Below are 16,766 nucleotides of genomic sequence, written 5' to 3'. Positions count from 1 at the left end.
CGGCGACGCACTTAGCTAGCATGGCTAACGTTAGGCTGCTTTGTATATGGAGTCATTAGACAGCACACAACCACAATAACATTCAATGTGTTGCGTCAAATTACCTGTGTCCACCGGTAATGTTGCGAACGGAGAGCGTGACAAAAAGTCGTAGACTTTAAAGCGCTCGCCCTTATTCAATGGGTATTAACAGTTCACCATCTTTGCCAAGCGTCAATAACCATCACTTCCGGGTAAGGGCCTGACCAATCAGCGGTCGTGTCTAAATGACGTCATGTTGAAAAACCCTGAGCGTTTTTTTTTTTATAGCTGTAGACCTGAATTTAAAACTTTAGAATTATAGTAGGAATGGTCACAAGGGGCGGTATAGCTCTGCTGGTAGATTGGCCGTGCCAGCAACTTGATGGATGTGGCGGGCCACACAAAATAATGCTCTAGGTGTAGGCCAAGTAAAATTATGCTGTAGGTGTAGGCCATATAAAATAATGTGGCGGGCAAAATAAAATGTTGTAGGGGGCCACATAAAATGTTGCGGAAGGCCAAGAGAAATTATGTTGCAGGCCATATAAAATGATGGGAAGGGTCACCTAAAAGGATGCGGCAGGCTGTATAGAGCAGGGGTGTCAAACTCAAATACAGAGTGGGCCAAAATTTAAAACTGAACAAAGCCGCGGGCCAAGGTTGAACAAATGAACCTTTTAATAGGGACCCGAACAAGTTTTGCATTGAATATTGAACAAGCAAGTCTTATATAACTTTATAGTGACATGCAAAATCGAGTTTCAAATAGTAATAATAATAATAAAAAAATATCAATGGCATATCAAATACAATTTAAATACAAATTGAATGCCTCTTTTCTATTTGCAGCCTTCTGAGGTAAATATCAACATTAACTTTTTCCACAGACTAATAAATTTGAAACTAAAATAACAATGAATAAACCAACCATTCAGGACTTTAAACTGCTCAGTTTGCAACACACTGATCTAATCTGATGTGCCCAAGCCAGATACCTGCCATCTTTTCTTGGATGCTAGTTCATTAATGTCGGGGCTCAGGCTTTAAGCTGAGGCAACCTTCATTATCGAACGAAGGTGTTCATCAGTCATTATATCTCGTATTCCACAGTCTGTGCCTTACAGGCACTGCTTTTAACGTCCTCTACGAACTGTCGTCACGTCCGCTTTTCATCCATTCTAACAACGTGTCGGCCCAGTCACAAGATATGTGCGGCTTCTGTACGCACACACATGTGAATGCAATGCATACTTGATCAACAGCGATACAGGTTACACTGAGGGTGGCCGTATAAACAACTTTAACACTGTTAGAAATATACGCCCCACTGTGAATCCACACCAAACAAGAATGACAAACAAATTTCGGGAGAACATGCGCACCGTAACACAACATAAAAAATACCCAGAACTCTTTGCAGCATTAACTCTTCCGGGACGCTACAAAATACACCCTCGCTACCACCAAACCCCCTTCCCCCACACACACATCTTGTAGCGTCCCGGAAGAGCTGCAAAGGGTTCTGGGTATTTGTTCTGTTGTGTTTATGTTGTGTTACGATGCAGATGTTCTCCCGAAATGTGTTTGTCATTCTTGTTTGGTGTGGGTTCACAGTGTGGCGTATATTTCTAACAGTGTTAAAGTTGTTTATATGGCCACCCTCAGTGTAACCTGTATCGCTGTTGATCAAGTATGAGTTGCATTCACTTGTGTGTGCGTGCAGAAGCTGCACATATTATGTGACTGTGCTAGCACTCGTTGGACTGGATGAAAAGCGGACGTGACGATTATCGGGAGGGGCACTGAAATTTGGGAGTCTCCCGGGAGGGTTGGCAAGTTTGAGAATTAGTGGTGAATGCGGTGTTACTGCGGCTGTATATAATCGGCGGGCCAGCTCTAGTGTTAATTTGATATCGCCTCAAGGGCCAAGTGAAATTACACACCGGGCCAAATTTGGCCCGCGGGCCAGAGTCTGACACCCATGGTATAGAATGTTGTGGGGGGCCAGATAAAATGATGCTGTAAGGGGAGGCCATATAACATGATGTGGCGGGCCACGTGAATGACGGTGTGGTCCATTTAAAATAATATTGTGAGCCACAAAATGATGCGACGAGCAAAATAAAAGATTGTGGTGATCCACAAAAAATGATGTGGCAGGCTATGTAAAATGTTGTAGGGGGCCACATAAAATGTCGCGGCAGGCCATGAGAAATTATGTTGCAGATGATGGGAAGGGTCACCTAAAATGAAGCGGCGGGCTACATAAAAATGTTGCTGTGGGCCACATAAAATGTAATGGCAGACCATATAAAATGATGTGGTAGGCCATATAAAATGATCTGGTAGGCTATCTAAAATAAATGACGTGGCAGGCCACATAAAATAACGCTGCAGGTGTAGGTCATTTAAAATTAATGATGTGGCAAGCGGTAGAAAATGGATGGATAGATGGATGTGGCGGGCCATGTAAAATAATGCTGTAGGTGTAGGCCATATAAAATGATGTAGCAGGCCACATGGGGCAGCGTGGCTGGGTTGGTAGAGCGGCCGTGCCAGCAACTTGGTTCCAGGTTCGATCCCCGCTTCCACCCATCCTAGTCACTGCCGTTGTGTCCTTGGGCAAGGCACTTTGCCCACCTGCTCCCGGTGCAACACACGTTGGTTTAAATGTAACTTAGATATTGGGTTTCACTATGTAAAAGCACTTTGAGTCACTAGAGAAAAGCGCTACATAAATATAATTCACTTCACAATTTACAAGGTCTTCACAAAAACAATTAAAATGTGGCTTATCAACGCCTACAGCTGCCAGCACGAAAAAATTACCTGTTATGATGCTAAGATAAATGTTATGTTGTATTTTTTTTAATTGATCATATTGTATATGTATTGTGTTTTTGTCTTTTTCTTTTAAATTGTAATTTTACTGCCTTTTTTACATCATGGCCAGGGGACTACAGATGAAAACTAGATTCTGGCTTTTTTAACCATGTTGTTTTATGAAATTGCAATGTCCCCTTTGAAATCAACTAATGTAATCTATGAATTGATTTACGTGGACCCCGACTTAAACAAGTTGAAAAACGTATTCGGGTGTTACCATTTAGTGGTCAATTGTACGGAATATGTACTAAACTGTGCAATCTACTAATAAGTTTCAATCAATCAATATAATCTAATCAGGGGTCGTTTCTAAATAACGTCATGTTGGAAACCCTGACCATTTTTTTTTACAGCTTTAGACCTGAGTTTAAACTTTCTAATTATAGTATAAATGTTAGACAAGACATATGTTTAAAAATATTAAAAATTCTGACTACATATTTTTTTAATTTAATACTCTCAAGACTCAGTAGCCTACTATACAATGTAAAGACATACCGTGCGTATTGGTATAGCGCTTTAATTAGATTTAATGTAATTGTTCAAAGCGGTTATATTGCAGCTGGTCGATGTCGGACCTACTCAGTGGCCTAGTGGTTAGAGTGTCCTTCCTGAGATCGGTAGGTTGGGAGTTCAAATCCCGGCCGAGTCATACCAAAGACTTTAAAAATGGGACCCATTACCTCCCTGCTTGGCACTCAGCATCAAGGGTTGGAATTGGGGGTTAAATCACCAAAATGATTCCCGGGCGCAGCCACCGCTGCTGCCCACTGCTCCCCTCACCTCCCAGGGGGTGATCAAGGGTGATGGGTCAAATGCAGAGAATATTTTCGCCACACCTAGTGTGTGTGTGACAATCATTGGTACTTTAACTTTACAGTTAAGTATATTAATATTAATGCTTTTGAGTGCACGCAAGTGACTGTTGACATGTCTGTCCAACAGATGGCGACAAAGAGCTGATGTCAGCCGGTTTAACAGGGGCAAGTGTCAGGCATCGAAGGCAACTGTTTATTCTATTTCAATTTGACTTAGTGTGTATATGCCACATGTATATTCTGACAACCCATAAAATGAGTGGACAAAAAGCCCAGGCAGGTTTTCAACAGTGGATAAGAAATTGTTTATTTAACTTGGAACATAATTACAAGGAAAAAAGCAAAACAGTCCGTAACATTCTAGCCTCAGTGAGAACCGCTCTAAGTGAATCACACTCAACACAGTAGGTCATCTCAAACTGCTTTTTATTACATCTTAAATAACAGTACATTTTAATATAGTTTCTATCTTGCATCCAGCTTTCGGTTGTACACTGACTGACTTTAGAATTAAATCCAAAAGGTGAAAAGGGAATAGAGGGGGGGTGCAGAGCTCTACAGTTTTTTGATGAAGAGAGAAAAGAAAGGGAATTTAATTACCATATTTTATTTTAATTTTTTCTGCCAACTCCAGGCCTAACGCACAATTACAGCACTTTTTTTTTTACAGAATGTCGCAGAGAGAAAACAGAACTGGAAAAAAAAAAGTCACTACTGCTAAAAAGGAAGAGCTTCTTGTTTACAAGGAACAGAAAAGTCTGCCATTCAGTTGCTGCAAGATGTATTTTTTAATTTTTTATTAAAGGACAGAAAAAAACCTGTTATAAAACGCTTTAAGTGGAATTTTGTTTGCTACAGAAGGAATGAAATTAGTCCCATCGGTATGTTTAGGTGATTGGATGTATTTATGCAAGTGTGTACAATTTACATTTAGGTGACGACTTAATTTGTGGAACCGGTCCCAAGTACAGACCATGTACCGGTAACTTGCTTCTCATGTGCATAGCTTTGACATTTTAGTGGAATCATGTATGCACGGAGTAGCAAAAAAACGAGGGGGGAACTAAAATAAATACCATCGTATTGATATATTCAACAGGTTATTTCCTTAAAGAAAACATCAAAAGACTTAATTCCATATGCACCTTTTAAAGCAATTCTACAGCATGCGATTCTAAGAGATAACCCATCCATGGCAGACAACCAAAATCTTTTTTTTAGTTTTTAACTTAAAAAGTTTTAATATCATTATTTTCAAACATTGATTTATACAACATGTCATTCACAGAGTAATAACTGCATTTCCAAGCACGGAATGGGCACCCCTGTGAGAGAAAGGTCTGGAGCGACTCCCCCGACCGACCAGTCACATCCTCCCGGTCCCAACCACAACAACATAAACCGGGGGCAAGAAAACTACAGTGGAGCAAAACAATCGTATCAAATGAAGGGGCAGGGTGGATTATAATCCAATAGGTTAATCTTCATTTCATCTGTCTAGACTGGAGCCAGACAAAAAGGTGTAAGAGTGGTTGAATGATTTTTATTTTTTTAATTATTTTTTTTTGTAGTTTTTGCATTTTAAAAACGAGCATTCATTATCATCACAGCATGTGCTTGGTTAGTTAACTTTTTCTTATTCTATAGATGCAAAATTTAAATTTTGTGCAAACAAAGATTTGTGAACTACACTGGAAAAAACAAAGAAGAAAAGTATTTTGAGACTAAATGTACAGCAGGGCCAGAGGTGGCTCCAAGACTCCCCGTCGAAGCAAAATTCTCTCGCTTTGTTCTCCAGTGGGATAAAGCTGAATTCACAAAGATGTTCTGGAGGTTTTATTTTACTTATCAACTTAAAACATTATTTAAAACATGTAAAGATGAGCAAATAAAACAAAGCTTTGATCCTAATTTTAACATTAACAGACAACCTACTGGTCTACTCGGACAGAGAGGAAGAGGAAGAAGAAAAAACCAAAAAGCAAAAAAAAAAAAGGCCAAGAAGCTATTAAGAGTTAGATCGCTGTCATGTAAATAATCTTCACTTAGACCTGCGGTCGTGGGAGGAATGCACAATTTTTCCATTCGTCCATTTTGAGACGACCAAATTCCTTGAGCTTTTTTTTTTATCTGTATAGTAGTTAGCTGAATGAGTGACAGACAATTGTGCTCTTTTATAAGGATGAGGAGAAGGAGGAGAGAGAGAGAGAGAGATTTTTGCCCTTAATAGTTGTTTGGGTGTTTGGAGTCAGTATCGTGTTTTGAAAAGATTGGATATGCAATACAATTGAACATTGTGATGTTGGAATGGTCTTCCACGCAACTTTGGAGTCCGGCTGCCATCTGCAGAACGAACAAATGAAAGTCAGTTGAAAGAATTACTCAACATTGGTCCTGTTGATTAAACATAACGTGGAAGCTGACATACCTACATTGTGATGAGATACTGCTACTATTCACACAATTACATACTCTCTTTATCTGGCCTTTCAAAAGCATTTTAAACTTACCTCCAGACTCTAGTTCCAGATCTTGAGGAAGCTATCCCAGGACCCTGTTGCCACTGCCATGCCGTCATCAGTCACACCCAAGCAGCTCACCCGGTTGTCATGACCAGCCAGAACACCTGTGGACACAGTGAAAAGACAGACTAAAGCAAAGTGCAGTGGTATATACAAAACATCATATACTGTTTTTTTTTCAGACCATAGGGCGCACTAAGATGCATTAAAGGGGTCATGTTATGATTGTGTTTTCTACATTTCAAACACTTCCTTGTGGTCTACATAACATGTAATGGTGGTTCTTTGGTCAAAATGTTGCATAGATTATGCTTTACAGATCATCTTTAAGTCACTTTCTGATCGCTTTTTCAGGATGCGCAGTTTTGTGGGCAAGTCTTACTTACGTGGTTCCATTTCGACAGTGTCTTCTCCCTGTCAACTTTGTTGTACCGGTAGTTTTAAGCACTTCCATAGCGAGTCGACTGACAGATATAAGTTAGAAATGTACGCTACTTTATATTAGAAATGGCAACAGCGGATAATTAATGTCCCATAACAAGAGGATAGATAAAAAGAAAGAGCTTATTGACTACGGCGTCGGTACGGACTACAAAGGCGGACGCGCGCAATTTTTCAGGATTTATGCAGATCCCAAATACAGATCAGCAGGTACCAGAAGGTAAGAAAAGTTGCTTTTGCGTAATATTGCAAAACAAAACGCCAGATAATATGTCTTATCTTATACACACACACCATAATGATACTCGTATGTTGAAGCGCATCAAGCGCTTACCAAAGTCATACTAAAACATAAGATGGAGAAAAAGAAGCAGCTTATGGACTACGGTGTCGGCGCGGAATACAATGGCGGACGTGCGCCAATTTTCGGGACTTACGCAGATCCTAAATACAAATCAGCAGAAACCAATAGGTAAGAAAAGTTTGTTTACATAATATTGCGAAACAAAACGCCAGATAATGTCTCCTAATAGGTGCCATTACATACAATACCTGTATGTTGAATAATAGTACATCTAACTACGGTAGTCGTAATGCTCCGACAATCCACAAAGCGGTGTGGCTACGTACTAAAACATTTAGACACATTTTTGAGCGGTGTTTGTAACGTTCTACATTCTCAAAAAAACATCAACGTTTTGGGCTGTTTGCTAGCGTAAACCTGCAGTCCACATGTAACTTATGTGTGACTGCCATCTACCAGTCACACTCATCATTACACCCTGTACCAAATAAAACTGCTTTGAGGTTGGTAAGAACAAAAATAATAATCTGTACATTAGGCACAACTAGTTATAAGGCGCACTGTCGATTTTTGTGGAAATGAAAGGATTTTAGAGGCGCCTTATAGTCCGAAAAATACAGTAGTTTAGACATGAATAAGTATGAAATAAGCGAGAGATGTTTACTAACAATGTATAACAACGATAGAAAAATGCAACAGTTGAGAAAGGGATCAGGGAAAACTGCTAGCAAGAGGCAGCTAACAATACAGGTAATGGGCAATCATCTATTCTGCCTATAAAGCCCTCTAAAAACATCCATCCCCTTTATAGGCAAAATAGGTCAATTACCTATATTGTTAGCCACCTCTTGCTGGCATTTTTTAAAATTATTATTTACAATGCACGAAAAAGGGAAAGATGCGGTCTTATCTCACATTGATTGTGTATGATATGCAACATATAAATAAATAAAAAAGTGCAGTTCCCCTATAACACATTGATACTGTATTTCTTCTTTTCACCGTGTCTCACACTTGGGTATTTAACCACACTAAACATTGCAGCTTTGACTTCTCTCTCTGACTGCTCATTTACCACATGACCAGATAAACTAGCCTTTGCGATGAGTAAAATACATTTATCACATTGCGATTTAATTAGTCGAAATACACCCAGATGGGACTTTAAATAAAATTGTTACCATGTTTTGAGCAAACAAATTACCTGCATTGAAGTAAAACCTTTAAAAATATTTTGTGTATGACAATGTGACAATAATGCATGTGTCAGAATATTTGGGTCTTTTTTAAAAGGTAATTTAAGTTATGCAAGCACGTAATTTACATCCATCCATCCATTTTCTACCGCTTGTCCCTTCTGGGGTCGCTGGAGCCTCTCTCAACAGCAAATTCCAAAGTGTTATTAAAGAAGCTGTTTGCAACCTTTACATAGATGCAGAGAAGGTGCTTACTTTTCAATGTGTTTTGAATATTATATAGCACCATCTTATGGATCAGTTTTAACACGTAACTACTCAGTGGCCTAGTGGTTAGAGTGTCCGTCTGAGATCGGTAGGTTGTGAGTTCAATCCCCGGCCGAGTCATACCAAAGACTATAAAAAAATGGGACCCATTACCTCCCTGCTTGGCACTCAGCATCAAGGGTTGGAATTGGGGGTTAAATCACCAAAATGATTCCCGGGCGCGGCCACCGCTGCTGCCCACTGCTCCCCTCACCTCCCAGGGGGTGATCAAGGGTGATGGGTCAAATGCAGAGAATAATCTCGCCACACCTAGTGTGTGTGTGACAATCATTGGTACTTTAACTTTAACTTTAACTTTTAAGTATACTCACGCCCGTAGGTAACGTGTGCATTAGTTTTGTGCGTTGTTAGGTTAGCCAACTTCATAGAATGTATAGTGAAGCCTACTGTAACAACATAACTGCAAATGGTTAGTTGCTTCTTTGGGACTGCTTTAGTGTGTGTGAATGTGCTCCCTGCGTGGGAGTGTGGACCAGACAGCAGCGAGTGACAAATTTGTAGGACCAATGAGCAACCCCTAAGATATAGAGATATAATATATATATATATATATATATATATATATATATATATCTTAGAGGTGGGGGAAATCGATTTTTGGATGCATTGCAATTCAAACATGGACGATTATAGAATCGATTAGTAAATGTCAATAATTTTTTATTTATTTATTGTAAATAAAGTAATGCAGGCAGTTCTAAAATGTTGCTGATTGCAGCGAGCCACCTCTCTGAGTGATCTGACCAGCTCTTTTATTACAGGGCACTTATGGTCCAGTTTTACACACATTTTCATTCATTTAATTAATGTAACTGTTTTGTTATTTCAAATGAATAGTTTTTTTTAAAGTTGCAAGTGATAAATGCTTATTTAGTGAAATGAAAAGAAATGTAAAACTGCATCAATAATAAATAAATTAAAGATGCATCAATAATTTAATTTTAATCCAATTGTAGCTCCAGAATCGTGAGGTGCCCAAAAATTCTTACCTCTAAAAAAAAAAATTATATATATATATATATAAATATATATATACACACACACACACACACAGATACATACATATATATATACACATACACACATATATATATATATATATATATATATATATATATATACGCAAACACACACAAATATGTTTCAAGTTTACAGTACTGTACTGTATGTTTTTTCATTTCTTATATATGTTTTAAGGCTGTAAAACCCCTAACCACTCACTTTATAAACTTTTCTCACATTTCTCTCGTTTAAACACTCTCAAAGTTCAAACCTTCGTGGATGTAAAAAAATAAGTACAGTACACTACTGTATTAAAGAATGAAACCAAAGATCAAAAACAGTTTTTTAGGGCTCTAGGATCTCTTTGGGCCTTAAATCCTGAGCTTTCAGCTTCGTCCTGCATTATAAAGGGGCGTTTCCAAAATAAGCCAGCCTCATCCATATTAAAAACTTGTCCAGGATTATATCCCCCTTCCTCAATGATGGCTTTAAATTTGCCTTTGTCGGTGCAGAGCGTTTGGTCGCCATTTTGAGATTGTCGGGGAGAAAACTTGCAAACATACAGCAATAAAGAGCCACACTGCTCGCATCAAACAATTTTGTAACTTAGGCAAGCTTAACGCATTCTGTACTATACAGGACACATGGCATGAAGAAGATTGATTGACAATGGTCTACAGTCCCTTAGTGAATCAGGACGCAGAACACAATGCGCATTCATATGCTGTTTTAAAAAAAAAAAAGGAAAAAAATAAAAAAATAAAAATAAATGCATGCGCACTGTAAAAAAATACACAAAAAATGTCAGTGTAACAGCGAGGCCGTGTAAAGTGAACCGTCTTGTAGCGAAGGAACACCGTATACATATTACTTGCTTATGGTTGTCCATCGATTCGATGATGACCATCTTCTTTTATTTATGAGTCTGCTGATGTTTGAAAAGTCCGATCTTTTGAGGTCGGAGACTCAGGTAAAGAAGATACCTGCGCAATGATGGTTTTTAGAGTGGCATGAGGGGTGCGCTTTTCCCAACGCCACTACCTTGATTGTAAGAAGATCATTCCAGTGGCAAGGGAGACCCTAGACGACCGGCATCTTCTTACAACTGCAGGAAGCTGCCGGAATCCAGGTTTTTGGGAAACCGCCTCAAAGCTTGCCGCCACCAGCTTGCTTTTCTGTCAGGGTGTGCTCCCTTAGCCTTCGTCCGCTTTTACAGCCATTGTGGTGCTTCTCACTGCTACCATCTTCTGCCTGCTCCACCGTTGAGGTCTTCGGGATCACTCTTAGTCTGGACTCTACTCTACGTATACATATATATACACACTAATATACATTGTTACAAGTATTGTTACACTGCATCCAAACTTCAAGTACAATTCAATGTTGGCTTTATCGCAGCCTCAAAAACATGAAGGCACAAAAGTGCTGAAGTTGATGCAAAGCAAGATTTGACAAGGAACGCCCACATTTTAGAGTTGCTCCACCCAAAAGGCGCATCTTGGACAAAGGCAAGTAGAAACAGACTTACCGTATGTCAAGGGGATAAATGCAGCCATAATGCATGCAACTTTCCCCACCACCCACCTACGCACATGGAAGAATAGAGAATGGTCTTCATGCGAGATGACTTGCTGCCCAAACAGTAATCCTGCCAATCTTTCCCATTTGCGTGTCTGTGACGGCAAACTACTTATTACACACGCATGTAGAGATGTTAACGATATGATCATTTAATATCACTGTAATCATGACCAATATGATCACGGTTGTCATTATTATTGCGGCATTGTTGAATGTGCTCAAAGAGTACAACCAAGTACCGTATTTTCCGCACTATTAGCCGCACCTAAAAACCACAAATTTACTCAAAAGCTGACAGTGCGGCTTTTAACCCGGTGCGCTTTATATATGGATTAATATTAAGATTCATTTTCATAAAGTTTCGGTCTCGCAACTACGGTAAACAGCCGCCATCTTTTTTCCCCGTAGAAGAGGAAGTGCTTCTTCTTCTACGCAAGCAACCGCCAAGGTAAGCACCCACCCCCATAGAACAGGAAGCGCTTCTTCTTCTACTGTAAGCAACCACCCGCCCGCGTAGAAGAAGAAAAAGCGCGCGGATATTACCGTACGTTTCATTTCCTTTGTGTGTTTACATCTGTAAAGACCACAAAATGGCTCCTACTAAGCGACAGGGATCCGGTTCATGAAAAGACGCAATCTCTCCATCCGCACACGGATTACTATTTCACAGCAACTGCCTAAAGACTTTCAAGAAAAGCTGGCTACTTTCCGTGCATATTGTAAAAACAAGATAGCTGAAAAAAAGATCCGGCCAGAGAACATTATCAACATGGACGAGGTTCCACTGACTTTTGATATTCCTGTGAACCGCACTGTGGATACAACGGGAGCACGTACGGTGAATATTCGCACCACAGGGAATGAGAAGTCATCCTTCACTGTGGTTCTAGCTTGCCATGCTAATGGCCAGAAACTTCCACCCATGGTGATATTCAAAAGGAAGACCTTGCCAAAAGAGACCTTTCCAGCCGGCGTCATCATAAAAGCTAACTCGAAGGGATGGATGAAGAAAAGATGAGCGAGTGGTTAAGGTAAGTTTAAGTTTACGCGAAGAGGCCGGGTGGCTTTTTTCACGCAGCTCCGTCCATGTTGATATACGATTCCATGCGCGCCCACATCACGCTGGTTTTAATATATTATTAAAGTTTGCCTGACCTATTTGACTGTTTTTTTGACATTCCTTTAGCGCAGTTAGATGCGGCTTACAACACGGGGCGGCTTATAGGTGGACAAAGTTTTGAAATATGCCGTTCATTGAAGGCGCGGCTTATAACCCAGGGCGCCTTATGGTGCGGAAAATACGGTATGTTTTTTTTTAAAACAAATATACAAATTGTTAAAAAACAAACAATTTTGCATGTTTTGTGTTTCTTATGCCTCACTAATAGTTTTTTAGGCCTTGCTCACATTGCAGGTCAATTCAGATTTTTTGCTCATATGTGAACTATATCGGATTTTTTCATGTCAGTGTGAACACTGCAATTACGAATTTTTCATATTCGACCCAGGCCTCTTTCGTATAAATATGCGATGGATCCTCAATGTATGATTTCATGTAAGCCTGGGGAAGCACGGAGACGAAAGTGTATGCATGGGAGGCAAAACCTGTTGCAATTGGGCCGGTTGTTAACATAAGCTTGGGAATGAAACTTAAAAATAGCGTCTGACTTTGTGTAACTTCTTCTGGAAGCTGAAATACATTATATTACTTTAATTTATATTCACGTTTATAAAAAACTTATTTTCAAGGTATGGCGGTGCGCCACATTCAGTTACATTACATATATACATGCACATTACCCTAATGTACGATGTTAAAAATGTTACAACGTTATGTAAATCATTGAAGCAATAGTTAAATGTTGTATTGGTAACAATCTCTGGAACAAATCATGCAGTACAACGGTGTCTCTGAACAAACTGTTGTCAAACTTAATGTTTCTTCTGTACTCAAAGCACTGCCAATCTACCCACCAAAAACCTGTGTGTGTTTCAGATGTGAGCCCTGTGTGATCAATAAATATAAAGTATTCATGCCTTCCCATGGTGTCCCTCACAGCTGTTGTAGGTGAAACCTGCTGTTTAAACTTTGCAAATGAAAACTGACCTTCAATTTATCTTCCTGAACCCACAATAAACAAACTTATATGTTTAATGGAGGCTAAAATAAATAAATATAGAAAAGGCTAAAAATGCTTTCACTAATTACTTTTTTTCCCCTACCTGCTCCACTGTCAGTCATTTTCAAGAGGGAAAAGTAATTTGCAAAAATATCACAGTCCCCAGTGTGGAAAGCTATCACTGATCTGCAGAGCGGAAAATTGGTTCAAAGTTTTAAGTCGAAAGCTTCTTAACACATGGACAACATAGACACAGCTAACTCAAGCACCTTGGCTAAGATGACTATAATATGACATCAGATCTACCTAAGAAGATCAGTACCAAAAGAATGGCCCTAGCAGAGCATGCAAAGGAACTTGTTTCCCATTACATTCTTCACATTCCTATTTTAGCTGTGTTTTGGCAGTTACAGGGCAATTATTTCTACGGGAAAAAAACGTACTTAGGGCTGATGCCACGTAGAGCGAAGCTTACCTGCACGGTCAGCCTTCAAAGTGTCCCAGACGTTGCAGTTAAAATCGTCATAGCCAGCCAGCAGTAGACGGCCACTCTTGGAGAATGCCACGGAGGTGATTCCACAGATGATGTTGTCATGTGAGTACACCATTAGCTCCTGGTCAGCACGCAGGTCAAACAGCCGGCATGTGGCATCATCTGAGCCAGTGGCAAAGGCATTGCCATTAGGGAAGAACTGCAAGGAGAGTGAAAAATAGAGTGCTTTAATTTGCACTGCATTTTAAAAAGAGATGAGGTCAAATATACGATGTTGATTTTTGTACAGTATGTAATTGATGCCTTGTTTAAAAGCTAAATGTAATCACAATTTAAATGTTTAACTGTAACAAAATAAAGTTAAGTCCAGCCTACTGATTGTTGTTGACAAATGTGAACATGTCAACATTTAAAAGCAGCCTTTAGAGTCTGAAAACATCGTCTCTAATGGGAAAAAGTTGCTAGGATGCAGATACTAGCTGTGCGAGCCTGGGGAACCTCAGAGTCACAAAAGACTCTTTCTAATTCAGTTTCTATGACAGCAAACCAGTAAGGTTAACATCAACTGGTTTTGTTAGTTGATGTAAAGTAAGGAAATCCATTACTGCCATTGCATCAAGACAACGCTTACTACACAAATGCTCAACAATCAAACAAGTAAAAAACACGACGCTGACTTCCAAGTATGTAACATTTATGTATGAGAGTTGGTCGCCTTACGCAAATGGCATTGATATCCGACTCATGGCCAGTGAAGGTCTGCCGGCACATTCCTTCTCTGATGTCCCACAGCTTTGCTGAGGCATCACAGGCCCCAGACACAAACAGCCTGGTGTCAGGTGCCAGAGAGAGACTCATGACATCACCAGTGTGACCAGCAAACGTAGTTGTCTGCTGTCCAGTCTCAATGTCCCACAGAGCGCTGGAAAGGAAACAAGAGAAACAGTAAAAATGCATCTATTGTACACATAACATTAGAGGAAATGTATTGTGGTTTAAGCTTTTCATTTTTAATGGCATGCTATGCAAGTCCAGTAAGAAACATGGTGAGCTAGCTTGTGTAATGTGAGAGGCAGCACAGTGATGGTGTAGCTGGACTGCGTTGGGTGCAATACAGAAACTCACCAGGTGGTGTCTCCAGAGCTGGTGACAATCTGATTGTCATCCAGGAAGCGACAGCAGGACAGGTAACCTGTAAGGATTCAACATAGACATTTATTAAGGCCTACTCTCTCAAAAACCTTCCCAGAGAAGAAAGAAGGAAAAAAAGAGATGCAAGTTCCATTCCATCGACAAACGAGAAAGGGTTTATCCCACCATCATCTCATTAACATCTATGTACTTTGTACAGGTCATTTTAGAAGATGGTTTTCATAAGCAAAAATCTTCTACTTCCCAACTGTCTTCCATAAGTCTTCCAAAAGCAAGTAGTGTGCACATATTCGTCCCTATGGTGAAGGAACTAAATGCTGACACACTTCCTGTGTCATGTGACACTGATCAGATGAATAATTCTGCCCTTGAAGCTCAAAACTTTCATTGGTTGGAGAAAGGATATAGATCCAGCAGGTTGTGCTTTCACACACACATGACTGGCTGAGGTGGAAACCAACAACACAGAACCAAATATATGGTCAGTGGGTGGGAATACATACCAAAAAAATCTGGTATTTATTTAAAAAGGATTATTCATCCTCTGAATGAAATCACTTCATTGTCAGGTTACTTCCATGAAGTGCCAATTAAGGGCCTTATTTTCCCCACCCGCAGGGGAAATTCTGACAAGTAAGAAAATAGCAAATTTTATTTATAAAGCGCTTTTCACAGATAAAATCACAAAGCGCAGTATAAAACATAGGTGAATTAAAACAACAGGGGCAACATCATTAAAAGGATAACAAATGGATTAAAAATGGTAGTTAGAAGGTTGCGTTAACTAAAAGCTTTACTAAAAAGAGAAGTCTTCAAATGTTTCTTAAAAGTGTCAACACTGTCAAGCTCACGGAGGGACTGGTGCAAGTTGTTCAAGAGTCTGGGAGCTATAGCCTGGAATGCCAGATATTGTCATAGTGTAGTCGTAAAAGACAAATCAGCCTACCTGTGTGTCCAGCCAGCTCGCGGCTAACACGCACATTTCCCTCACGGGTCTTCAGGTTGTAGATGGAGCAGATGTTGTCCAAGCCCCCACAGGCAACATAGTTCCCAGAAGGGGCATAGGCGCACGTCATCACCCAAGAGGAGCGCAGCGGAATGGCATGGACCTGAAGAGAGGATATAAAACATGGCAAAAAATGTCAGTTGGACCTTGGGTAAGTAAGGCTGCAATATTAAGTTAACAGCAAGGGAAAAATAGTGACGATACAAATTTGTGCTGACAAATGATTCAGCTTTTAATCGGATTTACCACCCTTTTAAAGTGGGATGAACCATGATTAATCACAGGTTGTTACTTGATTGTATGATTTAAATTAACTCAATAAAGACCCAAATATGTTTTGCAATTTGATCCATCTATCACCCAGGAACATTTTACAAATGTTTTACAAACCCTGTTTCCATATGAGTTGGGAAATTGTGTTAGATGCAAATATAAACTGAATACAATGATTTGCAAATCCTTTTCAACCCATATTCAATTGAATGCACTACAAAGACAAGATATTTGATGTTCAAACTCATAAACTTTACTTTTTTTTGCAAATAATAATTAACTTAGAATTTCATGGCTGCAACACGTGCCAAAGTAGTTGGAAAAGGGCATGTTCACCACTGTGTTACATGGCCTTTCCTTTTAACAACCCTCAGTAAACGTTTGGGAACTGAGGAGACACATTGTTTAAACTTCTCAGGTGGAATTCTTTCCCATTCTTGCTTGATGTACAGCTTAAGTTGTTCAACAGTCCGGGGGTCTCCGTTGTGGTATTTTAGGCTTCATAATGCACAACACATTTTCAATGGGAAACAGGTCTGGACTACAGGCAGGCCAGTCTAGTACCCGCACTCTTTTACTATGAAACCACGTTGATGTAACACGTGGCTTGGCATTGTCTTGCTG

At 39.7% G+C, this 16,766-nt stretch overlaps 2 protein-coding genes across 5 annotated transcripts in view; both read right to left on the bottom strand.

Moving 5' to 3' along the window:
• nadka (NAD kinase a) overlaps positions 1-245 on the bottom strand; it is a 49,228-nt gene extending 48,983 nt beyond the window's left edge. For 2 of the 3 annotated variants that reach the window (XM_061974897.1, XM_061974904.1), the window contains exon 1: positions 105-245. The gene's annotated coding sequence lies outside the window, so the exon portion shown is untranslated. The remainder of the gene's footprint in view (positions 1-104) is intronic. The other variant, XM_061974923.1, reaches the window with a different exon arrangement.
• Positions 246-4,134: 3,889 nt separating this feature from the next.
• gnb1a (guanine nucleotide binding protein (G protein), beta polypeptide 1a) overlaps positions 4,135-16,766 on the bottom strand; it is a 54,964-nt gene continuing 42,332 nt past the window's right edge. For both annotated transcript variants that reach the window (XM_061974883.2, XM_061974873.1), the window contains exons 6-11: positions 15,810-15,972; positions 14,837-14,903; positions 14,432-14,633; positions 13,694-13,910; positions 6,236-6,351; positions 4,135-6,068 (exon numbers count right to left, since the gene is read on the bottom strand). In XM_061974883.2, the coding sequence (XP_061830867.1) occupies positions 6,245-6,351; positions 13,694-13,910; positions 14,432-14,633; positions 14,837-14,903; positions 15,810-15,972 (756 nt within the window). In that variant the 3' untranslated portion in view covers positions 4,135-6,068; positions 6,236-6,244. The remainder of the gene's footprint in view (positions 6,069-6,235; positions 6,352-13,693; positions 13,911-14,431; positions 14,634-14,836; positions 14,904-15,809; positions 15,973-16,766) is intronic.

The sequence above is a fragment of the Nerophis lumbriciformis genome, linkage group LG01 (genome assembly GCF_033978685.3).
Source record: "Nerophis lumbriciformis linkage group LG01, RoL_Nlum_v2.1, whole genome shotgun sequence".
Lineage (NCBI taxonomy): Eukaryota > Metazoa > Chordata > Actinopteri > Syngnathiformes > Syngnathidae > Nerophis > Nerophis lumbriciformis.
This window is presented reverse-complemented; position numbering and strand designations above follow the sequence as displayed.